We start from the raw sequence: 27,447 nt of genomic DNA, 5'->3' as shown, positions 1-27,447 counted from the left end.
TATTTTTAGTAGAGATGGGGTTTCACTATGTTGGCCAGGGTGGTCTTGAATTCCTGACCTCGTGATCCGCCCGCCTCGGCCTCCAAGCCAGGATTTACAACGTAGCCAGCGCCAGGCTGTGTTTTACAGACAGGTTCCAGTGTCCACCCGTCATAGCCACTGCATCGCACTCTGCTCAAGGAGAAATGGTTGCTTTTTTTTTTTTTTTTTTTTTTTTTTTTTTTTTTGAGAGGAGTCTGCTCTGTCAGGACAGTGGCCAGATCTCAGCTCACTGCAAACTGGGTCATTCCCCGGGAGTGTAGTCCGGTGCTGGACACGGCCTCCGCCACTGCCCGGCATTTTTTGATTTTTTAGTAGCGGGTTTCACGTGCAGGATGTCCTCTCCTGACTCGTGATCCGCCGTCCACGGCCTCCAAAGTGGAGATTAAAGGTCAGTTAACGCCCGGCCTTTTAAATGCCTTATTTGGCTGTGGGTGCTTGGCCTAGGGCTATACCCAAAACATGGCCTCCATTTAATTTTTCATTAGCAAGTCTGACATCCAGATGCACAGCCTTCACAAACAGATGTTCAATAAATACAGTGCAGGGTTGTCCAATCTCTTGGCTCCCCTGGGCCACATTGGAAGAAGAATGGTCTTGGGCTACACATAAAATACACAAACACTAAAAATAGCTGATGAGCAAAAACAAAAATCGCAAAAAAATCTCGTAACATTTTAATACAGTTTATGAATTTGTGTTGGATTGGATTCAAAGTCGTCCTGGGCCACATGTGGCCCACAGGCTGAGGGTTGGACAAGTTTGGTATAGAGAATGAAAGGGATGAGGCCTCTGCCCCAGCCTGGGAGCCACTGATCAGGATAGTTTTTAGAGTGTACCTTTTTGAAGAGGCAGAGGGTCCACCCTGGGCAACACAGCAAGACCCCATCTACAAAAAAACTACAAACAGCTGGACGTGGTGTCGTGCTCTTGCACTCCCAGCTACTTAGGAGACTGAGGCAGGAGTATTGCTTAAGCCCAGGAGTTCGAGGCTACAGTGAGCCATGATTACACCACTGCACTCCAGCATGGGTGATAGGTAGAGACTCCTCAAAAAAAAAAAAAAAAAAAAAAGGCCGGGTGCAGTGGCTCACACCTGTAATCCCAGCACTTTGGGAGGCTGAGGCGGGCGGATCATGAGGTCAGGAGATTGAGACCATCCTGGCTAACACGGTGAAACCCCGTCTCTACTAAAAATACAAAAAGTTAGCTGGGCGTGGTGGTGGGTGCCTGTAGTCCCAGCAGGAGAATGGCGTGAACCCAGGAGGCGGAGCTTGCAGTGAGCCAAGATCACGCCACTGCACTCCAGCCTGTCGACAGAGCGAGACTCTGTCTCAAAAAAAAAAAAAAAGGCAAAGGGTGTTCTGAATTGTGTTTTCAGGGAAGGTGAACTGTGTTTGAGGGGCATCCGTTAAAATGAAAGTCAATTTCATTAAAATTCACTCTTAGAAAGCAAGTTAGTAGGCCAGGCGTGGTGGCTCATGCCTGTAATCCTAGCACTTTGGGAGGCTGAGGTGGGTGGATCACCTAAGGGCAGGAGTTCAAGACCAGCCTGACCAACATGGTGAAACCCCATCTCAACTAAAAATACAAAAAAATTAGCTGGGCATGGTGGCAGGCACCTGTAATCCCAGCTACTTCTGGAGGCTGAGGCAGGAGAATTGTTTGAATCCGGGAGGCAGAGGTTGCTGTGAGCAGAGATTGTGCCATTGCACTCCAGCCTGCGTGACAGGAATGAAACTCTGTCTAAAAAGAAAAAAAGATAGCAGGTCTGTAATTGTTACTGTTGCTGAATCCTGCTAGCAAATCACCAAGCTAGAGGTGGGGGTTGAGGGACCCCCCCAGAACACTTTCAGAGGGGGCTTGTTAGCAGGTGGAGCTGGCCATAGGAGCAGGGTTGGAAATACATAAGTGGATTTAGAGAAAGAAAAGCTGGTTAACTGGAATCCCTAGGATAACTAGACTCGAACATCCTGCGTGATAGGGGAGGGGAGCATTTGGCTTTCTCCTGTTGGTCCTAAATTACAGGGAGTGGGGAGCAAAATTTTGGATAAAGCTGTTATTGATCAAGTCCTGATGTGGGGCCTGTGCCTCAGAGGCTATGGTTTGGTTTCCAGAGCCAGTTGCTGCAAGATGTGGATCAGAGTGCTATGTGTGGTTTATTTTTTTTTGTTTTGTTTTGTCTTTTTAAGACGGAGTCTTGCTCTGTTGCCAGGCTGGAGTACAGTGGTACAATCTCGGCTCACTGCAACCTCCACCTCCCAGGTTCAAGCGATTCTCCTGCCTCAGCCTCCCGAGTAGCTGGGACTACAGGCACACGCCACCACACCCAGCTAATTTTTTTGTATTTTAGTAGAGACGGGGTTTCACCATGTTGGCCAGGATGGTCTCCATCTCCCGACCTCGTGATCCACCTGCCTCAGCCTCCCAAAGTCTTGGGATTACAGGTGTGAGCCACTGCACCTGGCCAGAGAGCTATTTTTATATGTGGTCTATTTGCTGTCCCTTTGTATATGAGGTGCTGAGGATGACATGTTCTAGGGAGAAGGGGAAGGCAGGGCTGCAGGTTCCCTTGGATAGAGCTTGGGAAATTGCTCTAGCCTCAGAAATTCATAGACTTACTGTAGTGGCTCATGTATTTCATCACATGTTCCAACACCAAACACAGGGACTTTGTATTAAGCTTTGTCTGTGGGCCCCATTGGTATTCCTGGTCCCAGATCTGCCAAGCAAGAGAGCTTCAAATTAGGGCTGGCCTTACTATCTTTTTTTTTCCTTCTCCAGCTCAGCCTGACGCCCAGGATCCCACCCCTTGTCAAAGACCAGGCCGTGGAAGCCATGTTCCCACCAGCCAGGGGGAAGGTGAGCTGTGCCTGCCCCTCTGCTTCGTCAGCATAGTCACTGCCACCAGCAGCTCCTTCCTCAGGTTGAGCCTTCTTGATCAATGCGGGGAGTTTTCCTTGTTAGACAGTGCGACGTAGAGAGCTTAGCCTCTGGAGTCACATGGGCTCCCTTCAGCAACTTACATAAACACTCTGCCTCCAGTTTTCTTCTCTATAAATTGGGTCAATGAGAGTGCCTATCACAGCGAGTTGTGAAGATTCAATGGCAAATGCCCTGTGAAGTCCTTTGCACAGTATCTGGTTACAGTTTAGCACTGTATTAAGAAGTTGTTGCTCTTATTACTGTAGTAGTTGCCCATTGTTTCTGTCCATGAGCATTATCGTGCATCTACTGCTGTACACTCCAGGTGCTGTCTTCTGTGCTGGGAAATCAACGCTTATCTGTAGGAGATTACAGCCTGATTAGACAGATAGATGTGCAAGGAACTTCTCATAATAAATTCTGAACTGTTCCTATGAAAGGATATAGAGGAAGGTCAGTTATTGAATTTGTAGCATTATGGAGGGTGATTAGAAGAGACTGAGTTGTTTTGTCTTTTTTTGAGACAGCGTCTCACTCTGTCGCCCAGGCTGGAATGCAGTGGCATGATCATGGCTCATGGCACTCTTGACCTTCCCAGGCTGAGGTGATCCTCCCACCTCAGCCTCCCAAGTAACTAGAACCACAGGTACATGCCACCACGCCTGGTTAATTTTTGTATTTTTTGTAGACACGGTTTCACCATGTTGCCCAGGTTGTTCTTGAACTCCTGGCTCAAGCCATCCACCAGCCTCGGCCTCCCAAAGTGCTGAGATTCCAGGCGTGAGCCACTGTGCCCAGCGTAGAAGAGACTGAGTTTGAAAGAAAGTAGAGGCCGAGCCTGGTGGCTCATGCCTGGAATCCCAGCACTTTGGGAGGCTGAGGCGGGTGGATCACCTGAGGTCAGGAGTTTGAGACCTGCCTGGCCAACATATAGTGAAACCCCGTCTCTAATGAAAATATAAAAATTAGCTGGGTGTAGTGGTACATGCCTATAATCCCATCTACTTGGGAAGCTGGGGCAGGAGAATTGCTTGAACCCAGGAGGTGGAGGTTGCAGTGAGCTGAGATCGAGCCATTACACTCCAGCCTGGGCAACTCTGTTTCAAAAAAAAAAAAAAACCAACCAAACAAAAGAAATGGAACTTTTAAGCAACATTTGGGGCCCACCTGTCAACGTACAGGTCCTAGCTGTTGATGGGTTCTTAGAAACTGCAACTTTAAGGGAAACTGTATATCAAAACCATTTTTTTTCCCATCAGTGTTACAGTGAAACAAAGTTATTCCAGGACCTGCTGCTGTACATACTTTTGGTAAAAATCAGTTTCCAAGAACCTATTGCGGATGTTAAGAGAGGAGTTATCTTGCCCCGATGACTCTGGGAGATGAAGCCATTTTATTCCCATGCTTGTTAACCTTGTGCAGGTGCGGGAATGCAGGTGGCTGAGTAGGTCAGATTGAGGACACTGCAGCGCAGCTCTGGTAAAAGAGTGACATTCTGGATGATGGTGAGAAAGGGCCTGCAACCATAGCAGTGGAATTCAGGTTTGATAGGCAGGAAAGAAAGTCCGTATAATTTGGGAGTTTCCGGTGTCTGCCCGCAGAGGGGAGCTACGTGAAGCTTCTCAGGATGGGGGTGGGCATTTCCTGTTACTGACCACTTACAGGACAGCGAACATTTGCTGGTTCCCTGCACACGTCCCCGCTGAACCCACACAGTGTCTTGTGAGAGCAGGGAGCGTGTAGACAGCCACTGGGCCCCTCTGCGCCGAGGGCTGCAGTGGTGTGGGAGTGAGAGTGTGGCAGCTTCGGTGCTCAGCCCACTGGAGGGGGACAGTCACTTGCAGAGGTCATGTCCCCTGTGCTCACTGTGGCGTGTCCACTGTTGCCCCCTCTGGATATGCTACCCAGGCGTCTGCGCCTTGGTCTGTACCTTTTATATTCTCCAGCAACGGGCTCCCCTGGTCTCCGGCATCTGCTTGGCTTGTGGCAATGGGATGAAGTGGGTTGGAGGACAGGGAACAGGGTTCCAGAGGCCGGGGGAAACTGAGGTTGGGTTTCTCTTCCCACGGCTCCCTCCCCACCGGGCTGTGGGATGGGTGTGGCTGCATCCTCTTCGGCCCCAGCGGCAGTCTTGCTCCCCTTCCAGCAGCCTTCTGGGCTCCAGCACCCCTCCCCACCTTACCCCTTCAGACCTAGCAGGCCCTGATTCCCCAGGGTGGCCAGCACCTGTGAGCTTCCACATTTCTTGTTCATGTTCGTTGAGACTATTCATCCCTTTGTCGATAGTCTGCACATTAACCAATCCCCCAGTGACCTCATCTCTTTCGTAAGGAAGCTGGGGCAGAAGCAATAGGTTTTTATAGAGCAGGGGTCAGCAAACTACCCTCGACCTCTTGGTAAAGTTTCCCTGAAACACAGCTGTGCCCATTTGCTTACTTGTCCATGGCTACTTTTGTGCTCCAACACAAAAGCTGTTACTCAAATTGTTGATTTGCTGTTCCTCAAATCAACAGCAGATTTGAGGAACTGGAACAGAGACCAGAGGGCCTGAAAAGCCTAAAATATTTACCATCTGGCCCTTTAGAGATTAAGTATGTTGACCCCGTGGTATGGAAGCCAGCACATGGCTGGCCTGAGGGCCATCAGGCCTGAAAGGAGCCCTGAGTCTATTCCTTATGAATTGGGTGCCCTTGGCCTACACACTTTACCTCCCAAACCTCGGTTTCCTCACCTGTGGAATAATCATTGTGCGTAAGTTATTGTAAGAATTGCAGTTACCTTTATCAGCTACTTTTCCAGGAGCTGCTCTCATTTGAGGATGTGGCGATGTACTTCACCAGAGAGGAGTGGGGCCACCTCGACTGGGGTCAGAAGGACCTCTACCGAGATGTGATGCTGGAGAACTACAGGAACATGGTCTTGCTGGGTAGGACATGGCTTGAAGATTGGGCTTTGTCTGTGTTCTGAGTGTCTGTGCAAGCCCTTAGTCCCTTATCTGCAATTCCAGAATCAGAAAAAGTGCTGAAAGCGGAAAGTTTTTTTCATAACTTGTGTGGCTACAAGCCCTGACCAGACATCACCACAGTGAAACCTGACTTCATCCCATAGGAAACCATTTATTGTCTTTATTTTTCCAACTTGGTGTGCATATCTGTATACCCAACTTCAGAAATAACAGTGTAGGCCGGGTGTGGTGGCTCACGCCTGTAATCCCAGCACTTTGGGATTCTGAGGCAGGTGGATCACCTGAGGTCAGTAGTTCGAGACCAGCCTGGCCAACATGGTAAAACCCATCTCTACTTAAGATACGAAAATTAGCTGGTTGTGGTGGTGCACGCTTGTAGTCCCTGTTACTTGGGAGGCTGAGGCAGGAGAATCGCTTGAACCTGGGAGGGAGAGGTTGCACTGAGCCGAGATCATGCCGGTGCATTCCAGCCTGGGCGACAGAGTGAGACTCGTCCCAAAACAAAACAACAACAAAAATAACAGTGTATTTGAGGGCACCACTCCAAACCCTACTGGGGATGATACGTTATGTAAAATATTTACACCAGGTCACCTTTCTGAAATTGGTAAAATTCTGACTCCTGAAACACATCTGGTCCTAAGAGTTTCACATAAGGGACTGGGGACAGTGAATAGTCGTGTTGTGTTAGGACTCAGACAGAGACACTTCGTGCGTTCTTCACTCTCACTCCATGTTCCTCATCTGTAAGACCTCCAGGAGTTGAGAATTATGGTAGATTTACATTCCGAAGGCTCACTTCTTATGCTCTTGAAAGTCTTTTTCTTTCTTTTCTCTGGAAATGGGTAACTTCTTGGTGTGTAGCATTAGTGGGTGCTCAGGAAATGATTTTAAACCAACTTCATTTCTGAACCTTCACTGCTTCCATCTTTTCAGGAGCCTACCCTGTCCTATTCCACTGTAGTCTCCTACTGTGGGAATTGCCTTGCTAAATAGTTTTCTTTCTGGGGCCACATGTTTAACCCCTGCACTGACACTCTTAGCACAGAGTCTTGACCACCTCTTGTGGGATCGTCCACCCACCTCTGGATTTTTATAATTTTAATTTTTCCTTTAAAAGCATTACAAGGCTAGGCGCGGTGGCTCACGCCTGTAATCCCAGCATTTTGGGAGGCCAAGACAGGCGGATGATAATGTCAGGAGATCGAGACCATCCTGGCTAACACGGTGAAACCCCGTCTTTACTAAAAATACAAAAAATTAGCCGGGCATGGTGGCGGGCGCCTGTAGTCCCAGCTACTTGGGAGGCTGAGGCAGGAGAATGGTGTGAACCTGGGAGGCAGAGCTTGCAGTGAGCCAAGATCACGCCACTGAACTCCAGCCTGGGCGACAGAGCAAGACTCCGTCTCAAAAAAAAAAAAAAAAAAAAATGGCATTACAAGAGCATACATAAGTACATGGAAGGCATAGGAAAGGAGGAGGAGAAGAGTAAAGTGTTCATGAGTAACACTGTTAATATTTTGGAAGATTTCCTTCCAGTCTTTTTTTCCTATGCCTTTACAAAAGTAGCTGAACATAGTCTATGTGTAATCCTGTAATCTGTTTTAAACTTAACATTATAGTATCAGTGTTTCCCCACAGAATCAGTAAACGAGCATAATATAATTCCATTGTATGATCCATGATACTATTTCATTGTTTTCCAATGTGGGGACATTCAGCTTGGCTTTGTTTTTGTTCGTTGGTTTGCTTGTGCATTTATAATGTTTGAATAGATGTTTCTAAGTATAAATCTTTATATGAATTTTTGATCATTTCCCAAGATACTTTCCTAAAATCAGAATTTTGAAGTTAAATGAGATGGCACTTTAATCTTTATTGATTACTGAATGATTCTTCAACAAAATTTGTACTGCTTTGCATATCCAATAGTAACATTTGAGAGTGCGTCTTTTTTTTTTTTTTTTTTTTTTGTCTGAGACGGAGTTTCGCTATTGTTGCCCAGGCTGGAGTGCAATGGCATGATCTCGACTCACTGCATCCTCCACCTCCCAGGTTCAAGTGATTCTCCTGCCTCAGACTCCCTAGTAGCTGAGATTACAGGCATGTGCCACCACGAATGGCTAATTTTGTATTTTTAGTAGAGACAGGCTTTCTCCATGTTGGTCAGGCAGATCTCGAACTCCCAACCTAAGGTGATCCACCTGCCTCGGCCTCCCAAAGTGCTGGGATTAACAGGCATGAGCCACTGTGCCCAGCCTTTTTTTTTTTTTTGAGACAGAGTTTCACTACTGTTGCCCAGGTGGGAGTACAATGGTGCCATCTCTGCTCACCGCACCTCTGCATCCCGGGTTCAAGTGATTCTCCTGCCTCAGCCTCCTGAGTAGCTGGGATTATAGGCATGCCCCACCACACCTGGCTAATTTTGTATTTTTAGTAGAGATGGGGTTTCTCCATGTTGGTCAGGCTGGTCTCGAACTCCCAACCTCAGGTGATCCGCCCACCTCACACCTCAGCCTCCCAAAGTGCTGGTATTACAGGCGTGAGCCACCATGCCTGGCTGAGAGTGCTTTTTTACTATATCCCTGCCCTCTTTTATGGATTTTACTAGTTCTAAAAATAATTTTGATCACAGAAATTTTGGAAAATACATCAGTACATAGAGTAGATAATAAAAATCACCTGCAGGCCTACCTTCCAGAAATAACTCTTGTTATTAACATTTCGGTTTACTTTTTCCCAATCCGTCTTTATCTATTACAGGGCAAGGATCCCTTATCCAAAATGCTGGGGACCAAAAGTGTTTGGATTTCAGATTTTTTTTGGATTTTGGAGTACTCACATATATGTAATAAGATAATTTGAGGACCTGACCCAAGTCTAAACAGGAAATTCACTTATGTTTCATATACACCTTAGACACATATCTTGAAGGTCCTTTTATCTTTCCCTGGAGAAGGCTGAATTAACTGTGTGTTGTGCACCTGTGTTTTGACTGCCACTGGTCACATGAGGTCAGGTGTGGAGGTCTCCACTTCTGTCAGGTTAGTGCTTAAAAAGTTTCAGATTTGGGAGCATTTTGGATTAGGGATGCTCAAACTGTATTAATTACACACACATACATAACTCACACACTACATGGTTTTTTAAAACAAAATTTGGGGCCAGGCATGGTGGCTCAAGCCTGTAATCCCAGCACTTTGGGAGGGAGGCTGAGGCATGCAGATCACCTGAGGTCGGGAGTTCGAGACCAGCCTGAGCAACATGGAGAAACCCTGTCTCTACTAAAAATACAAAATTAGCCGGGCGTGGTGGCACATGCCTGTAATCCCCACTATTCCGGAGGCTGAGGCAGGAGAATTGCTTGAACCCGGGAGGCAGAGGTTGTGGTGAGCTGAGATTGTGCCATTGCACTCCAGCCTGGGCAACAATATCGAAGCTCCGTCTCAGAAAAAAAAAATTTGGATCATGCTATATGTGAGTTTTGTATTCTGCTTTAAAATATATAGGCAGCATTTTTCTATTTTAATAAATAGTTGGGATGGGCGTAGTGGCTCATGCTTGTAATCCCAGCTCTTTGGGAGGCCGAGGCAGACAGATCACTTGAGTTCAGTAGTTCGAGACCAGCTTGGCCAAAATGGTGAACTCTCATACCTACTAAAAATGCAAAAATTAGCTGGGCGTGGTGGCCACGTGCCTGTAATTCCAGCTACTTGGGAGGCTGAGGCAGGAGAATCACTTGAACCTGGGAGGCGGAGGTAGCAGTGAACAGAGATGGCACAAGTGCACTCCATCCTGGGTGACGAGAGTGAAACTCTGTCTCAAAAAAAAAAAAAAAAAAAACAAAACTTAGCCGGGTGGGGGCGACAGAGCACAGACTCCATCTCAAAATAAATAAATAAATTTATAAATAAATAAACACATAGTTGGCTAAGTACAGTGGCTCAAGCCTGTAATCCCAGCACTTTGGGAGGCCGAGGCGGGTGGATCACCTGAGGTCAGGAGTTTGAGACCAGCCTGGTCAACATGGTGAAACCTGTCTCTACTAAAAATACAAAAATTAGCTGGGCATGGTGGTGGGTGCCTGTAGTTCCAGCTGCTTGGGAGGCTGAAGCAGTGTAATTACTTGATCCTGGGAGACAGAGGGTGCAGTGAGCCGAGATTGTCACTCCAGCCTGGGTTACAGAGCAAGACTCCATCTCAAAAATAAAAAAAAAAAAACAATTGAATACAAGGATTTTTAATATCTGCCTCATATTTATGCCTTCACCGCATTAATGTGCTACGCTTGATTTAATTGTTCCCTTTTGATATTCAGTTTATTTCCAGTTTGACGCTGCAATCCCACTGTGCTGAACGTCTCTGGCACATTCATCTTGGTTGCAATTGTACTTTAGGCTATATTTCTAAGAGTGAAATGACCACAGCCAAAGGTATGAACATTGTTCAGGCTTTCAATAAAGACTGCCAGATATTTACAAAGATTGTGCCAATCTCTATTCTCACCAGCCCTTCTGATTATTGTCCTTATCTCTGCCTGCCACTGAGCCCCCGGGCCATGTCTCTGTAACTCACTAACAGCCACATCCCATTTACTTCCCCATGAGTAGGATTTCAGTTTCCCAAACCTGAGGTGATCTGTCAGCTGGAGAACTGGGACGAGCAGTGGATCCTGGATCTACCAAGAGCTGGGAGTAGGAAGGCTTCCGGTAGTGCTTGCCCAGGTGGGTGAGGAAGAGACCCAGGCGAGTGGAATCAGGAAGAGGAAGGGAAGGCACGTTAGCGAAGCCCCTTCTGTGTGCCAGACGCAGAGCTAGGTGCTGGGCATATATTATCCCACTTCTTCATTGCTGCTGCCCTGTGAGGTGGGAGGAAGATCGGCATCCCCACTTCCCAGATGAAGAGACTAAGATTAAGAAATCTTGGCCGGGCGTGGTGGCTCACGCCTGTAATCCTAGCACTTTGGGAGGCCAAGTTTGGGTGGATTACCTGAGGCCCGGAGTTGACCAGCCTGGCCAACATGGTGAAACCCCGTCTCTACTGAAAATACAAAAATTAGCCAGGTGTAGTGGTGTGTGCCTGTAATCCCAGCTACCTGGGAGGCTGAGGCACGAGAATTGCCGGAACCTGGGAGGCAGAGGCTGCAGTGAGCCAAGATTGCGCCACTGAACTCCAGCCTGAGTGACAGAGCAAGACTCTGTCTCAAAAAAAAAAAAAAAAAAATCTCACACAGGCCTGGTATGGGGGCTCACACCGGTAATCTCAGCACTTTGGGAAGTAGAGGCAGGAGGATCACTTGAGCCCAGGCGTTCAGGATCAGCCTGGGCGACATGGTGAAAACCTATCTCTACAAAAAATACAAATTTAAGCCGGGTGTGGTGGCGCATGCCTGTAGTCCCAGCTATTCAAGAGGCTGAGGTGCAAGGACTGCTTGAGGCTGGGAGGCAGAGGTTGCAGTGAGCTGAGATTACATGACTGTACTCCAGCCTGGGTGACAGAGCAAGACTCTCAAAAAAGAACTCACAGTTGGGAGGTGGACACTGGGGTTTGACTTCAAGTCTAGAACATTCATCCTCTCTCTCCTGCAGGAAAAAGCGCTGCTCGGACACAGCTGCTCTAGTATTTTCTAAGTGACAGCTCTCAGGGCACCCTAGATGCCCCTCGATTCCACCCTCATTACTTGTCCTCTCTCTGTGCTGCCTCTTGTTCCCTTGCTTTCTTTTGTTTCCATATTACTCCCGTATTTCCTGACATCTGCATTTTTCTACTTACTGTGTCCTGATGCAGCTCCTCCTGTTTTTCATATCCAAGGTTTCTCCATGGCACTACTGACATTTTGGGCTGATGAATTCTCTGGGGGTGGGATGGGGGCATGTCCTGTGCATTTTAGGATGTTAAGTAGCAGCCCTGGCCTGCACCCACTAGATGCCATTTGAACCTCCCCAGGTGTGACAACCAGAAATGTCTCCAGACATTGTCTGAACCCTGCTCACCCCTAGTTGACACCCATTGCTCTAGTCAGTTGGCTTTTGTCCCTATTTCCCTCTGGTTCCTTTTCTGTTCTATCCTATACTTTGTCCATTTTTAAGCAGATGTTTCACCTAGAGTTATTAAAAACTTGTATCTAGACCAGGTACAGTGGCTTACACCTGTAATCCCAGCACTTTTGGAGGCCGAGATGGGCAGATCGCTTGAGGCCAGGAGTTTGAGACCCACCTGGCCAACATGGTGAAACCCCATCTCTAATAAAAATAAAAAAATTAGCTGGGCGTGGTGGTGCGTGCCTGTAAATCCCAGCTACTCGGGAGGCTGAGGCACGAGAATCTCTTGAACCCAGGAAGTGGAGGTAGCAATGAGTTGAGATCATGCCACTGCACTCTGGCCTAGGCACGTCTCAAACAAAAAGCATGTATCTTGAAGCATAACATGCTACCTCCTTGACATATTTATTTGGCACCACTCAGTGGTGCCAAACAACTTACTAGAGTAAGTTAAGTTGTTTTTCTGATAATGGTGATGGGCTCTGCTCTCACATTCTCTGGCATACACACTCCCGTGCATTTTTAGTGAGTTTGTTGGTGCCAAGAGCTCATTTTGTTATGCCAGTGAAGAGTCCAGTGAAAATCAGAATTTTGGGCTGGGTGCGGTGGTTCACGCCTGTAATCCCAGCACTTTGGGAGGCCGAGGCAGGTGGATCACCTGAGGTCAGGAGTTCGAGACCAGCCTGACCAACATGGGGAAACCCCATCTCTACTAATACAAAAATTAGCTGAGTATGGTGGGCTGGCGTCTGTAATCCCAGCTACTCGGGAGGCTGAGGCAGGGGAATCATTTGAACCTGGGAAGTGGAGGTTGCAGTGAGCTGAGATCGCGCCACTGCACTCTAGCCTGGGCGACAGAGAGTCTCAAAAAAAAAAAAAAAAAGATTCAGAATTTTGGCCTCTTGAGTCTGACGATGTAAACAAGAGATTACTTCTTAGCTTCATTTGATTGTCCTAGAGCCCTAACAGTTGGCTTCTCTTCCTTTTTTTCTTCTGCAGTGGATAGGTCATTTACATCTTTTCTTGTTATTTGGCTAGGTTCTGAAGCCAGACACAAGATGAAAAAGCTAACTCCAAAACAGAAGTTTTCTGAAGATTTAGAGTCATATAAGATATCAGTGGTAATGCAGGAATCGGCTGAGAAACTTTCAGAAAAGTTACGTAAGTGTAAAGAATTTGTGGACAGTTGCAGGCTTACTTTCCCTACTAGTGGCGATGAATACAGCAGGGGCTTCCTTCAAAACCTTAACCTTATTCAAGATGAGAATGTGCAAACCAGGTGGAAGCAGGGCAGATATGATGAGGATGACAAACCCCTCAATCAAAGATCTTTTCTTTTGGGGCACGAGCAAATTCTCACAAGAGCAAAGTCTTACGAATGCAGTGAATGTGGAAAAGTCATTAGGCGTAAGGCATGGTTTGATCAACATCAAAGAATTCACTTCTTAGAGAATCCCTTTGAATGTAAGGTATGTGGGCAAGCCTTCAGACAGCGGTCAGCTCTTACGGTCCATAAACAGTGTCACCTGCAAAACAAGCCATACAGATGTCATGACTGTGGAAAGTGTTTTCGGCAGCTCGCGTATCTTGTTGAACATAAGAGGATTCATACCAAAGAAAAACCCTATAAATGTAGCGAATGTGAAAAAACCTTTAGTCAGAATTCAACCCTTATTCGACATCAGGTGATCCACAGTGGAGAAAAACGCCATAAATGCCTTGAGTGTGGAAAAGCCTTTGGCCGGCATTCAACCCTTCTATGTCATCAACAGATTCACAGCAAACCGAACACCCATAAATGCAGTGAATGTGGACAGTCCTTTGGTCGGAATGTGGATCTCATTCAGCATCAAAGAATCCATACAAAGGAGGAATTCTTTCAATGTGGAGAATGTGGGAAAACGTTTAGTTTTAAGAGGAATCTTTTTCGACATCAGGTCATTCACACCGGAAGCCAACCCTACCAATGTGTCATATGTGGAAAATCTTTCAAGTGGCACACAAGTTTATTAAGCACCAGGGCACTCACAAAGGACAGATATCCACGTGATATTAACTGGAAAGCAGTCACTGAAGGACTAGAACTTAACCTCTACTTCAAGTGTGTATCACATGATTGTTTTCATGAAAAGCAATAAATGTAACAAAGAGTTTTTCTATGGGGGCCCTCTTTTTGTGGCCAATCTGCTGCCCTAGTGAAGAAACACTTCAAAGGAAATGTTAGCCTGGGCAACATAGTGAGATCCCGTCTCTACAAAAAACAAAAAAGCCAGGTGTGGTGGCTTACACCTCCAGTCCCAGCTACTGAGAAGGCTGAGGTGGGAGGATCGCTTTAGCCCAGGAGTTCAAGGCTGCAGTGAGCCATGATGTGTCACTGTACTCCAGCCTGGGTGACAGAGCAAGGCTGTCTCAAAAAAAAAAAAGAGAGAAAAGTTTACTAGGCTGTTGTGTTCACTCTCTTGCACCCTCTATGCCCTCATCCCCTCCAGCCTAGTTAAGGCAGAAGGGAGCCATAGAAGCTTTGCCCTGTGGTCGCCAGGCTGGGGACCATTGAATGGGTTGTGAATAATTGAAGGACTGAAGAATGGGCCAGGTGCGGTGGCTCATGCCTGTAATCCCAGCACTTTGGGAGACTGAGAATGGAGAGTCACTTGAGGTGAAGAGTTCAAGACCAGCCTGGCCAACATGGTGAAACCCTGTCTCTACTGAAAATAGAAAAATTAGCTGGCCATGGTGGCATGTGCCTGTAGTTCCAGCTACTTGGGAGGCTGAGGCAGGAGAGTTGCTTGGACCTGGGAGGCAGAGGTTGCAGTGAGCTGAGAACACACCACTGCACTCCAGCCTGGACAACAGAGTGAGACTCTATCTCAAAAAAAAAAAAAAAAAAAAAAAAAAAAGATTGAAGAGGAATGCCTTTGCTGTATTACATACAACTATGACCTGCTAATGTATAGACTTAAAAAAACAAACAAAAAAAAGTAAGGGCTACTCACTAGTAACTAGTGAGGTATGCAGAACTGCTAAAAGTTGCCCATAATCAGGCCAGGCCGTGGTGGCTCACACCTGTAATCCCAGCACTTTGGGAGACCAAAGCAGGTGGATCATGAGGTCAAGAGTTCAAGACCAGCCTAGCCAAGCTGGTGAAACCCCATCTCTAATAAAAATACAAAAATTAGCCAGGCACAGTGGCAGCCACCTATAATCCCAGCTACTTGGGAGGCTGAGGCAGGAGAATCACTTGAACCCGGGAGGCAGAGGTTGCAGTGACCCGAGATTGCATCACTGCACTCTAGCCTGGGAGACAGACCGAGACTCCGTCTCAAAAAAAAAAACAGTTGCCCGTAATCTAAAATGAATGTGTTAGTAGATTCCAGAAAGAGCTATAAGTCAGTATTTGTAATAGGTGCTGTGGGCCCTGCCAAAGTCCCTCCGGCCTTACTTACACCTTCTGTGGGCGTCATCTGACTGTGTCTGCACCTTGTGGCCTGAGGGCAAAAAGGACATCCTGGGAGCAGCTGTCAACCAATCATTGATGGGCATTTGATAAACACCAAATTCTGTATCTCCCCATGTGTGGAAAACTCTGAAGCATGTGTTTTAGTTTCCAGAGGTTCCCCAGGAATTGCACACAGGCATTCACCATGGTAGCTCCCTCATTGGGTGACTTCCCTTCTCTGTCTTCCACCTTCCCTAACAGTGTTGTAACCTCTCCCCAACAAATAAACTCCTTGTATTCAAAAAGTGTCAATTATGGTCTCTGAGGAGCCATATCCCTTCTGTTTTCACAGTTATTCTAAGCACATTCTGACATTCAGTTTAAATAGGTTGAGCTGAGTGTAGTCTCCCTAGAGCTCAACAATATAAGAGATCCACTTAAATTATTTTGATATCCCAAACATCATCCTATGTCTGTATTAAATATTGATCTAATTTGCCAGGCGTGGTGGTGGGTGCCTGTAATTCCAGCTACTTGGGAGGCTGAGACAGGAGAATCGCTTGAACCGGGGCGGTGGAGGTTGCTGTGAGCCAAGATGGCACCACTGCATTCTAGCCTGGGTGACAGAGTGAGACCCTGTGTCAAAAAAAAAAAAAAAAAATTGCTCTCAGGCCAGGTGCAGTGGGTCACACATGTGATTCCCCAACACTTTGGGATGCTGAGGCGGATGGATCACTTCAACCCAGGAGTTTGAGACCAGCCTGGCCAACATGGCAAAACCTCATCTTTTTTGTTTTGAGATGGAGTCTCGTTCTGTCGCCCAGGCTGGAGTGCGGTGGTGCGATCTCGGCTCACTGCAACCTCTGCCTCCTGGGTTCAAGCGATTCTCCTGCTTCAGCCTCCGGAGTGTTTGGACAAATGGAGGCAAGATGGCGCAGTTCCTTCACTGTCAACTTTCCGGCGCCCGGGAAAGACACAGGTCGACTGCGCAGGAGCAACCTGACCTCCGAGGGAGAAAAACCGGAACCCGCCTAGCCATGTCTACTGCCGGGGGGACCCGCCTATGTCCCGCCCACTGCCCTCCCACTCCCAGGCCCAGGACATAAAAGCCGCTCCGGGAGGGCTCGCAGCGTGAACTTCCTCAGCCCCCACTACTTTCGGGACTGCATTAGGAACCTCGCCCGAGAGCTCACCGGGTGACTCCCCTGGCCTCCCCTGCCAGAGACCGACGGACCTCACCCCTCCCCCACAAAGCTGGCTGACCAAAAAATAAATTTGCAGTTTTGCTCCTAGCCCTGCCTACTTGCTGGTCCTTTAATACTCGCCCTGGTGTGCCTAGAAAGCAAATCAGTTTCCTGGAAAGCAAATCAGTTTCCTAGAAAGCAAATCACGGAGTACCTGGGACAACAGGCACCCGTGACGACGCCCAGCTAATTTTTGTATTTTCAGTAGAGATGGGGTTTCGCCATGTTGGCCAGGCTATTCTTGAACACCCGACCTCGTGATCTGCCAGCCTCAGCCTACCAGTGTTGGACTTACAGGCGTGAGCTACTGCGCCCAGTCTTATACTTTTAAAGTACAAAAATTAGCTGGGTGTGGTGGTTGTGTGCCTGTAGTCTCAGCTGCTTGGGAGGCTGAGGTGGAAGGATGGCTTAAACCCAGGAAGTTGAGGCTACAAGTGAGCCGAGATCATGCCACTGCACTCCAGACTGGGCGACAAAGTGAGACCTTGTTTTTTTTTTTTAATTAATTTTTTTAAAAAAAGATAGTTTGTATTTACAATTTTCTCCAATGACCAGGCATTCAGGCACTTGTCACTCAGGTTAATCCTCATGTTTAAAGAAGGTACAAACAGGAGAGAACTGTAATTCACTGAGTAGTCATATCCAAAGTGCAGCCATCCTGAGATGGCTTCAGACTTAGAGGGAGGTGTAGATGGTGTCCAGGCCAGACACCCTTCAGTTTCCAGACAGTTCCTAGAGCAAGAGAAGCCACCATTACCTACACCCAGACTAGACCCAGGGTTCTGCCCTGTGTTTTTCAGAGGCCGGTAGTGCCCTGACTGCTGCTTCCTGATGATAATCCTTCAAGTAGAGGCCTCTATTGCATGTGCCCCAGCTCACCTGCATCGGGAGAGAGTGGTCTCCTGACCGTGATGGTAGGAGCCCCTAGTGGAACTGAGCAGACACCCCCTTCCCTTCATTTTCACAGGACCTGGAAAGGACAAGCACACTTGCTCTATTGGAGATGATTTGTAGGTTCTATTTTATTCATTTCTGCACGAAATACTCAAAATTTGTATAATAAGCCTTGTGATATCATGATAAATATATATTTGGTCTTCATCCTCAGTGACTAGCAGAGAGCTCCCCAAACCTTGGAGAATTCCTGAGGGATAAGGGTGCCAAAAGCATCTTTTAATATTTGGTCTTTTGACACTTCTTCCTGACACAGAGCTACTAAACCCACTGGAATTTCCTTAGTGATGCATGCCTTTGTTCTAATAAAGGCAACTCTTGGATTCTCGATGGGTTCAACTTGGGGGCTGGTCACTGGAAAGACCAAAGCATGATTAGCAACTTGGAAGCCAAGGCAGGCGGATCACAGTCAGGAGATAGAGACCATCTTGGCCAACATGGTGAAACCCTGTCTCTACTACACTACAAAAAGTTAGCTGGGCATGGTGGGGAGTGCCTGTAATCCCAGCTACTCGGGAGGCTGAGGCAGGAGAATGGCGTGAACCTGGGAGGCGGAGCTTGCAGCAAGCTGAGATCTGGCCACTGCACTCCAGCCTGGGCGACAGAGAGAGACTGTCTCAAAAAAAAAAGAAAAAAAGAAAGAAAAAGGCCAGGCGCGATGGCTCACGCCTGAAATCCCAGCACTTTGGGAGGCCGAAATGGGCAGATCATGAGGTCAGGAGATTGAGACCATCCTGGCTAACATGGTAAAACCCCGTCTTTACTGAAAAATACAAACAAATTAGCCGGGTGTGGTGGTGGGTGCCTGTAGTCCCAGCTATGCGGGAGGCTGAGGCAGGAGAATGGCGTGAACCCAGGAGGCAGAGCTTGTAGTGAGCCGAGATCTCGCCACTGCACTCCAGCCCGGGCGACAGCGCGAGACTCTGTCTCAAAAAAAAAAAAAAAAATTGGAACTTCCAGTTCAAGGAGAATTGCTTGAAGCCAGGAGGTGGAGGTTGCAGTGAGCAAAGATCGTGCCACTGTACTCCAGCCTGGGCCATGGAAGTAGACTGTCTTAAAAAAAAAAAAAAAAAAATCCACTTTGGGAGCCAAGGCAGGCGGATCCCCTGAGGTCAGGAGTTTGAGACCAGCCTGGCCAACACGGTGAAATCCCATCTCTACTAAAAATACAAAAATTAACTGGGCGCAGTGGCAGGTGCCTGTAATCCCAGCTACTCGGGAGGCTGAGGCAGGAGAATCGCTTGAACCCGGGAGGTGGAGGTTGCAGTGAGCCAATATCATGCCACTACACTCCAGCCTGGGTGACAGAGCAAGAATATGTCTCAAAAAAAAAAAAAAAAAATCAGTAAGTCAAAAAACTGAACTCATAGGACCCTAGAATGGGAAAGAGGGACTATGCAAAATTAGGTTTTCTGGAAAGTGAAAAATAGAGTGCTTCTTGTGAGCACTGAGCTTTACCAGGTCTTCTGGGGATTATGAAGTAGCTGAAACCCTCTCTACCGTCTAAGGACAAAGACAAATTTTAAATGACTAAAATACATTCTTAGAGAAGTATTAATAACTGTAGTGAGCAAGACTTGGTTCAAAAGTGAATAAAGAGGCTGGGCGTGGTGGTTCATGCGTGTAATCCCAGCACTTTGGAAGGCTGAGGTGGGCAGATTGCCTGAGCTCAGGAGTTCACTAGCAGCCTAGGCAACATGGTGAAACCCCATCTCTACTAAAATCCAAAAAATTAGCCAGGCGTGGCACGGTGCGCCTGCAGTCCCAGGTACTTGGAAGGCTGAGGCAGGTGAATTGCTTGAACCCAAGAGGTGGAAGTTGCAGTGAGCCAAGATCATGCCACTGCACTCCAGCCTGGGTGACAGAGCAAGACTCCATCTCAAAAAAAAAAAACAACAACAACAACAAAAAAAACAAAGTAAATAAAGGTAGGCTGGGTGTGGTGGCTCGTGTATGTAATTCCAGCACTTTGGGAGGCTGAGGCAGGAGGATTCCTTGAGCCTAGGAGGTTGAGACCAGCCTGGGCAACATAGCAAGGCCCTATTTCTTAAAAACAAAAACAAAAACAAAAAAAAACAGCTGGGTGTGGTGGTGTGCCTGTGGTCCCAGCTACTCAGGAGGTTAAGAAAAGAGGATCACTTGAGCCCAGGCTGAGGCCACAGTGAGCCATTATCGCACCACTGAGCTCCAGCCGGGGGGATACGACGAGACCCAATCTCAAAAATAAACACATAAAGGTAGAGCGCAGATGACAAGGACAGAACCCTGTTACATGTTGGCCTCACTCTTATCATCAGAAGTCTCTTACCCGGCACCAGCTCACATTTCAGAAGGCCCCTTACTTCCTCATTCCTCACTCACTGAAACTATCAGTCTGTAATGAGGCTCAGGACAGATTGAACCTATCTTGTAGGAGATCCTCAAGGAAGATCCATAATTGACTGATATACTCCAAATGGCAAGGAATGTGGTTCTGGACAGGAAAAGAAACAGGCCAAGTCACACAGAAACATATCAAAATGATAGCACTTTATTTCTTTCTTTTTTGAGATGGAGTCTTGTTCTGTTGCCCAGGCTGGAGTGCAGTGGCGTGATCTCGGCTCACTGCAACCTCTGCCTCCTGCGTTCAAGTGATTCTCCTGCCTCAGCCTCCCGAATAGCTGGGATTACAGGTACATACCACCACGCCCAGCTCATTTTTGTATTTTTAGTAGAGATGGAGTTTTACCATGTAGGCCAGGCTGGTTTCAAACTCCTGATCTCAAATGATCTGCCTGCCTTGGCCTCCCAAGTACTGGGATTACAGGCGTGAGCCACCACGCCCAGCCGATAGCACTTTATTTTGATGAATTCTTTGGTGTCGGATAAGGTGTGTACTTTGTCTAAATCTTTCCCCACATTCGAGACATTTGTAAGGCTTTTCTCCAGTGTGAATTCTCTGGTGTTTAATGAGGGTTGCACTCTGATTGAAGCGTTTCCCACAGACAGAACATCCATAGGGCTTCTCCCCAGTGTGGATTCTCTGGTGTTTAAAGAGGTCGGAGCGCTGTTTGAAGCTTTTCTCGCATTCTTCACACTTATAGGGTCTCTCCCCTTTATGTAGTCTCTGATGTCTAAAAAGGTTGGAAATATGACAGGTTTCCCCGCATTCCTCACATTTAAAATGTTTGTCTTTACTGTGGGTACTTTGATGACGATTTAAGTGTGAATTCTGCCTGAAGCGCTCCCCACATTTCAGACAAGTGTATGGCTTCTCACCAGTGTGTGTCCTCTGGTGCTTGGTCAGGGCAGCGCTCTGGCTGAAGCTTTTCCCACATTCTTGGCAGCCATAGGGTTTCTCACCTGTGTGGATTCTCTGGTGTCTAAAGAGGTCAGAGCGTTGTTTGAAACTCTTCCCACAGTTACCACATTTATAAGGTCTTTCTTCACGGAGCTGCCTCTGGGTCTCAAAGAGGTTGGAATGATGGAAACTGTCTCCACTGTCAGACTTGTGAGGTTTCAGCATGTGCCACGTCACCATGTGGAAACTCTGCTTGCACTTGTTCCCGTGTTCCTCACTGTCTGTGGGCCTCTCTGCTTTTGGGATGTGCTGACACAGAACAAGGTTGGAGCATCTGGCACTGTTGTGCAGGTCATTATTTTTAGACTCTTCCCCTTCTATGGAACCATTCTTGTTGACATCTGAGATGCTGTTGCGTCCTTGTGCTTCAGGAGAATTTTCAAGTTTCAGGGGGAAGGGGTTTCTGGACTGCTTTTCCACGTTGTCCTCATGGGTACTGCCACACTTAGACAACAGGGGGCGCTTCCCCTGGAACACTTCTTGTAGTCGCCCCTGTGGCTCCGCTTCTAAAATTTCTTGCATTGGAATCAACTCTTTGTTCTCAGCTCTGCTTTCCAAACCTGAAACATGAAAATACAAATTCCTGCCATTGCATTTCTGTGCAACACTTAAATAAGCAAGTGCTGGCAGAATGTTAAATCCTCAAATCCCTTTTACTTTTTATTTTAATTAATTTATTTTTTGAGACGGAGTCTTGCTTTGTCACCAGGCTGGAGTGCAGTGGCCTGATCTCAGTTCACTGCAACCTCTGCCTCCTGAGTTCAAGTGATTCTCCTGCCTCAGCCTCCAGAGTAGCTGGGGTTACAGGCGCACACCAGCACATCCGGCTAATTTTTATATTTTTAGTAGAGATAGGGTTTCAGCATGTTGGCCAGGATGGTCTCTATCTCTTGACCTCATGATCTCCTTGCCTCGGCCTCCCTATTTATTTATTTTGAGACACAGTCTCACTCTGTCACTATTTATTTTCAGACAGAGTCTCACTCTGTTGCCCAGGCTGGAGTACAGTGGCGTGATCTCAGCTCACTGCAACCTCTGCCGCCCGGGTTCAAGTGATTCTCCTGCCTCAGCCTCCCAAGTAGCGGGGATTACAGGTGCCAATTTTGCTAGTTTTAGTAGAGACAGGGTTTCACCATCTTTGCCAGGCTGGTCTTGAACTCCTGACCTCGTGATCCACCTGCCTTGCCCTCCCAAAGTTCTGGGATTACAGGCGTGAGAAACAGCACCCAGTTTATATTTTATTTTATCTTATCGTATCTTATTGTATTTTTGAGATGGAGTCTCACTCTGTTGCCCAGGCTGGAGTGCAGTGGCGTGATCTCTGCTCACTGCAACCTCTGCCTCCCAGGTTCAAGTGATTCTCCTGCCTTGGCCTCCCGAGTAGCTGGGATTACAGGCGCCCGCCACCGTGCCCAGCTAATTTTGTTGTAGTTTTAGTGGAGACAGGGTTTCACCATCTTGGTCAGGATAGTCTCAAACTCCTCTGACCTTGTGATCCACCCACCTTGGACTTGCAAGGTGTTGCGATTACAGGAGTGAGTCACCGCACCCAGCTATTTTATTTTTTTTGAGATGGAGTTTCGCTCATTGCAAAGGCTGGAGTGCAGTGGCATGATCTTTGCTCACTGCAACCTCCACCTCCCAGGTTCAAGCAATTCCCCTGCCTCAGCCTCGAGAGTAGCTGGGATTACAGGCACGTGCCACCACACCCGGCTAACTTTTGTATTTTTAGTAGAGATGGGGTTTTACCATCTTGGTCAGGCTGGTCTCAAAATCCTGACCTCAGGTGATCCACCTGGCCTTGGCTTCCCAAAGTGTTGGGATTACTGGCGTGAGCCACTGAGCCCAGCCTATTTTTTATTTTTTTGAGACAGTCTCACTCTGTCACCCAGGTTGGAGTGCAGTGGCATGATCTCGACTCACTGCAACCTCCACCTCCAAGGTTTAAGCGATTCTCCTGCCTCAGCTTTCTGAGTAGCTGGAATTACAGGTGCCCATTAACTGGTGTGGCTAAGTTTTGTATTTTTAGTAAAGACGGGGTTTTACCATGTTGGCCAGGCTGGTCTCAAACTCCTGACCTCAAGTGATTTGCCTGCCTCGGCCTCCCAAAGTGCTAGGGTTACATGTGTGAGCCACCTCGGCCTCCCAAAGTTGTGAGATTACAGGTATGAGTCACCACACCTGGCACAAGGGAGCAATTTGAGCAAAGCTCTGAAGCTTTGCTTCCTACAGAGCTAGAGTAGAATATTTCAGGCAGAGTGGTCACATAGCACAAAGACCAGGAGGCAGAGGGGCTTGGCATATTTTGGAGCAGCAAGGCAGTGTGGCCAGAGTGGGTGAGGGGCAGTGGAAGGGATGGGTGGGTAAGCAGGGTGCCAGGGCCCCTGCACATCAGGCATCACAGGCCCGACTAATTTTTTGCATTTCTAGTAGAGATGGCGTTTTACTATGTTGGCCAAGTGGGTTTTGAACTCCTGACCTTGTGATCCGCCTGCTTCGGCTTCCCAAAGTGCTGAGATTACAGGCGTGAGCTATCACACCTGGCCAAAATGTATTACTATTTTTTTAATTAAAAAAATTTTTTTAAAAGAGATGGGGTCTCGCTGTGTTGCCCAGGCTGGTCTTGAGCTCCTGGCCTCAAACAGTCCTCCCATCTGGGCCTCCCAAAGTGCTAGGATTACAGGTGAGAGTCACCATGCCCAGCCAACAGCAAATGTTGATGAGAATGTGGAGAAAGAAAAATTCTCAATATTGTTGGTGGCGTATACATTAGTTATGAGCTCTTTGGAGAGTAAGATGAACATACAGTTGTCTCCTCTTCTCTGTGGGGACACATTCCAAGACCCCCAGTGATGCCTGAAATTGTGTATAGTACTAAAGCCTCTCTCTCTCTATATATAATGTTTTTTCTTATACATACATCCCTTTAATCAAGTTTAATTCATAAATTAGGTACATTAAGAGATTAACATTAACTATCAATTATAACAATATACTTAACTAGGTTTGGTGGCTCACACCTGTAATCCCAGCACTTTGGGAAGCTGAGGCAGGAGGATCACCTGAGGTCAGGAGTTCAAGACCAGCCTGGCCAACATGGTGAAACCCTGTCTCTACTAAAAATACAAAATTAGCTGAGCATGGTGGGGCATGTCTGTAATTCCAGCTACTCAGGAGACAGAGGCAGGAGAATTGCTTGGCTTGGGAGGCAGAGGTTGCAATGAACTGAGACCACACCACTGCACTCACTCCCCCCGGGCAACAAGACAAAAACTCCATCTCAGGAAAACCCCCAAAACCAAAGACAAAAAATGAAAAACAAATGCTATACTGTAATAATAGTCATGTGAATGTGGTCTCTGTCTTAAAATATCTGGTTGTACTGCGTACTATGGGTAAGAGAAACCACAGAAAGCAAAACCAGGAAGGGGGGACTACTGCCTATCTCTAGGCATATTCTCTTCAAAAACTCCAACATAGGAACAAATACACAAAAATATGCAAGAATATACAAGAATGTTCGGTGCAATGCTGTAATGTGTAATGGTTAAAACTTAAGACACCTAGATGTCCATTAACAGAAATGGATAGAATTCTAGAGTATCTGGACAGTGAAACAGGTAGAGCTCCATGCATCAACATGAGTAAATCTAAAAAATGTAATGTTGAGTTAAAAAAAAGCCATACAGTAATGATATACAGCGTGGAGCTACGTGTCTATGTAGAGACAATATAAGACATGCATGGAAGTCATAAACACAACAGTCAGCTTACTGGCTACCTCCGGAGAAGGATAGAGGGGAAGGGTTTCCAGGAGGCTATGTGGGGGCCTCACCTCCAGCTGTAACATACTTCTCTGGTAAAATGGCCAAGTATTAAGATCGGATAAACTTGGGTGGTGGACACAGGGGATGGTCATTATCTATTTTTTTTTTAATAGTTTTCTGTATGTATAAAACATTAAAAACGAACCAAAGTAAAAAGCTGAACCTAGCACCTAGCAGTACATAGGCTCCTGCCTGGGTTACAGAAGACACCTGAAGGCTCTCAGCCCAAGTCTGGGAATGGCATAATGGCTCAGAGATGGTAATGGACCAGCCCTTCACAAATCACACACCACAATAAACCAGCAGCGCAACAGCACTCACTAGGCAGAACTGTGCTCCCGGAATCCTTCTGTGCACTCTCTCTGCGGAAGTCCCTCCGTGCTGGGTCCAGGCGCTCCCACTCCTCCCAGGTTAGAGACACAGCCATGTCCTCGAAAGTCGCCATCCCCTGGGAACAACACAAGTGCCCAATTCAGTACCTGCCGTCCCTATACAGCACTACCACTCTTCTTGAGTCTTGTACTGACCAGGGAGTTTGGAGAGATCAGAGATAGAGGCTGACATTCTCTTGTAATCCTGAAAAGCCTTTCTGTGGACTATTTACACTAATTTTGGGGGTAGGTAAGAGCAAAATATTTCTTTATCTTGTATCACTGTGATGTATGGGAATTAAAAGTACACAGGACCCGGTGCAGTGGCTCATACCTGTAATCCCAGCACTTTGGGAGGCCAAGGCAGGTGGATCACCTGAGGTCAGGAGATCGAGACCAGCCTGGCCAACACGGTGAAACCCCATTGTGGGGAAAAGAAAGAGAGATCAGCTTGTTACCAAGTCTATATAGAAGGAAGTAGACATGAAAGACTCCATTTAGTTCTGTATTTGAGATGCTGTTAATCTGTGACCTTACCTCCAACCTTGTCCTTGCAAGAGACATGTGCTGTGGTGACTTAAGGTTAAAAGGATTTTGGGCGGTGCAGAATGTGCTTTGTTAAACAAGTGCCTAAAGGCTGCTTATGGTTAAAGGTCATCACCATTCTCTTAAATCTCAAGAAAGAGAAAAACATTTGTCTCCTGCCCCTCCCTAGGCAATGGAACATCTCCGGGTAATACCCATTGTGTGCCTTGTTTACTGAGTGAGGAGAAACCGCCTTTAGGAATAAGGTGGGGCTTGCTGGAGCAATACTGCTAAAAGGTTTATGGAGATGTCGCATATACATCTCAAGGTACAGCATTTTCCTTTAAACTTATTCATATTACAAGGATTTTTTCATATGTCTTACTGCCGATTTCCTCCCTACAATAATCCTATTGTCCAGCCACTCCCTTATCCTTTTAATGACTAAGATAATTCCCAATAAATACTAAGGGAACTCAGAGGCCGGTGCCAGCGTGGGTCCTCTGTAAGCTGAGCGCCGGTCCCCTGGGCCCCGCTTTTCTTTCTCTACACTTTGTCTCTGTGTTTTATTCCTCTTCTCAAGTCTTTCGTTTCCACCTAAGGAGAAACACCCACAAGTGTGGAGGGGCAGGCCACCCCTTCACCCCATCTCTACTAAAAATACAAAAATTAGCCGGACGTGGTAGTGGGCGCCTGTAATCCCAGCTACTCGGGAGGCTGAAGCAGGAGAATCGCTTGAACCCGGGAGTCAGAGGTTGCAGTGAGCCGAGATCGCGCCACTGCACTCCAGCCTGGGCGACAAGACTGAAACTCCACCTCAAACAACAACAACAGAAAAGAAAAAAAAGAAGAAAGAAAACCAGTAATAAGTGTTGGCTTTATGCTGAGGTCTATAAAGTCATCTCCTGGATGGATCTGTCACTGTGGCCTGCGGAAAGGAAGTCCATACACACCCCAGCGTTCACACGAAATGTAATAATGAAATAACTTCCGAAACGCAGAGCACCCCATACACGCCTATTTTCCACACTCCCACCTCCAGAATGGGTCTTTCGCTTCTCACCTGAGGTGAGGTTCCATCGAGCGCTCGCTGCAGAGCCCGCACCACGGCCACTGCCTCCTCCCCGCTCTCCGGGCAGTGCTCTCGCACCCAGGCTTGGAGCTCCTCGGGCAGGATGGTGAGGAACTGCTCCAGCACCAGCAGCTCCAGGATCTGCTCCTTGGAGAGCAGCTCAGGCCTCAGCCACCGACGACAGAGTTCTCGGAGTCGGCTCAGCGCCTCTTCCGGTCCAGCCACCTCCTGATAACGCAGCTGCCTAAAATGCAGTCGAGAAGTTTCGGGGTCTGGCCAAGCCCCGGGATAGCCGGGCTCCCAACTTCCGGGTGAGTCTTCCTCCACTTTCACGGGCAAAAGTCCGTCGCGTTGGGACGGCGTCGCGTCCTTGGACCTCGCAGCCATCACCCAGGGTCCCAACTCGGCGTCACTGCCGCGACTCTGGGCGGTCAAGCTGGAATTCATCTTTCTCCAGCATGTGCGACCCTTCCTGGAGTCTTCCTTTCCGGTGAAGAAAGAGCAAACTCAAGGAACTCATCAGCCCTCAAACCCTCCGGTCCCAAACACCGTGCCCCACCACACCAGGCCCCTTTCCCACACTTCTTCCTTTCCTCAGCTTTGCGCCTACAGCTCCCTCAGTCCAGTCACCGAAAACATCCCGTGCCGGAAGTGCGTCACCGACGCCCTGCGGCACCCTTCCCTGCATTTCCGGGGCCTCTCTAGGCG

General features: G+C 47.5%; 2 protein-coding genes across 4 annotated transcripts in view; one reads left to right on the top strand and one right to left on the bottom strand.

The window, feature by feature from the left end:
- The window catches only part of ZNF789 (zinc finger protein 789), a 15,668-nt gene extending 976 nt beyond the window's left edge, over window positions 1–14,692 (top strand). Inside the window, 5 exon segments of the mRNA XM_010375776.2 lie at window positions 2,824–2,901; window positions 5,764–5,890; window positions 10,540–10,653; window positions 13,009–13,971; window positions 13,974–14,692. Coding sequence (XP_010374078.2) covers window positions 2,878–2,901; window positions 5,764–5,890; window positions 10,540–10,653; window positions 13,009–13,971; window positions 13,974–14,020 — 1,275 coding nt within the window. The 5' untranslated portion in view covers window positions 2,824–2,877 and the 3' untranslated portion in view covers window positions 14,021–14,692.
- ZNF394 (zinc finger protein 394) lies at window positions 13,052–27,447 on the bottom strand. Of its 3 annotated transcripts, none has more exons than XM_030932599.1 (3): window positions 26,731–27,447; window positions 25,093–25,219; window positions 13,052–13,496 (listed from the first exon to the last, which is right to left on the bottom strand). In XM_030932599.1, exons 1-3 carry the CDS (start codon window positions 27,184–27,186, stop codon window positions 13,474–13,476), a joined length of 606 nt encoding a protein of 201 aa, XP_030788459.1. In that variant the 5' UTR covers window positions 27,187–27,447; the 3' UTR covers window positions 13,052–13,473. The 3 variants fall into 3 exon arrangements, with proteins under 3 accessions (XP_030788459.1, XP_030788460.1, XP_010374077.1); XM_010375775.2 differs by lacking the exon at window positions 13,052–13,496 and adding an exon at window positions 20,122–21,504; XM_030932600.1 differs by lacking the exons at window positions 13,052–13,496; window positions 25,093–25,219 and adding an exon at window positions 20,115–21,504.

Source organism: Rhinopithecus roxellana, chromosome 6, assembly GCF_007565055.1.
Source record: "Rhinopithecus roxellana isolate Shanxi Qingling chromosome 6, ASM756505v1, whole genome shotgun sequence".
In the NCBI taxonomy this organism is placed as follows: domain Eukaryota; kingdom Metazoa; phylum Chordata; class Mammalia; order Primates; family Cercopithecidae; genus Rhinopithecus; species Rhinopithecus roxellana.
The sequence above is the reverse complement of the archived record's forward strand: the minus strand, read 5'-3'. Positions and strand labels throughout refer to the sequence as shown.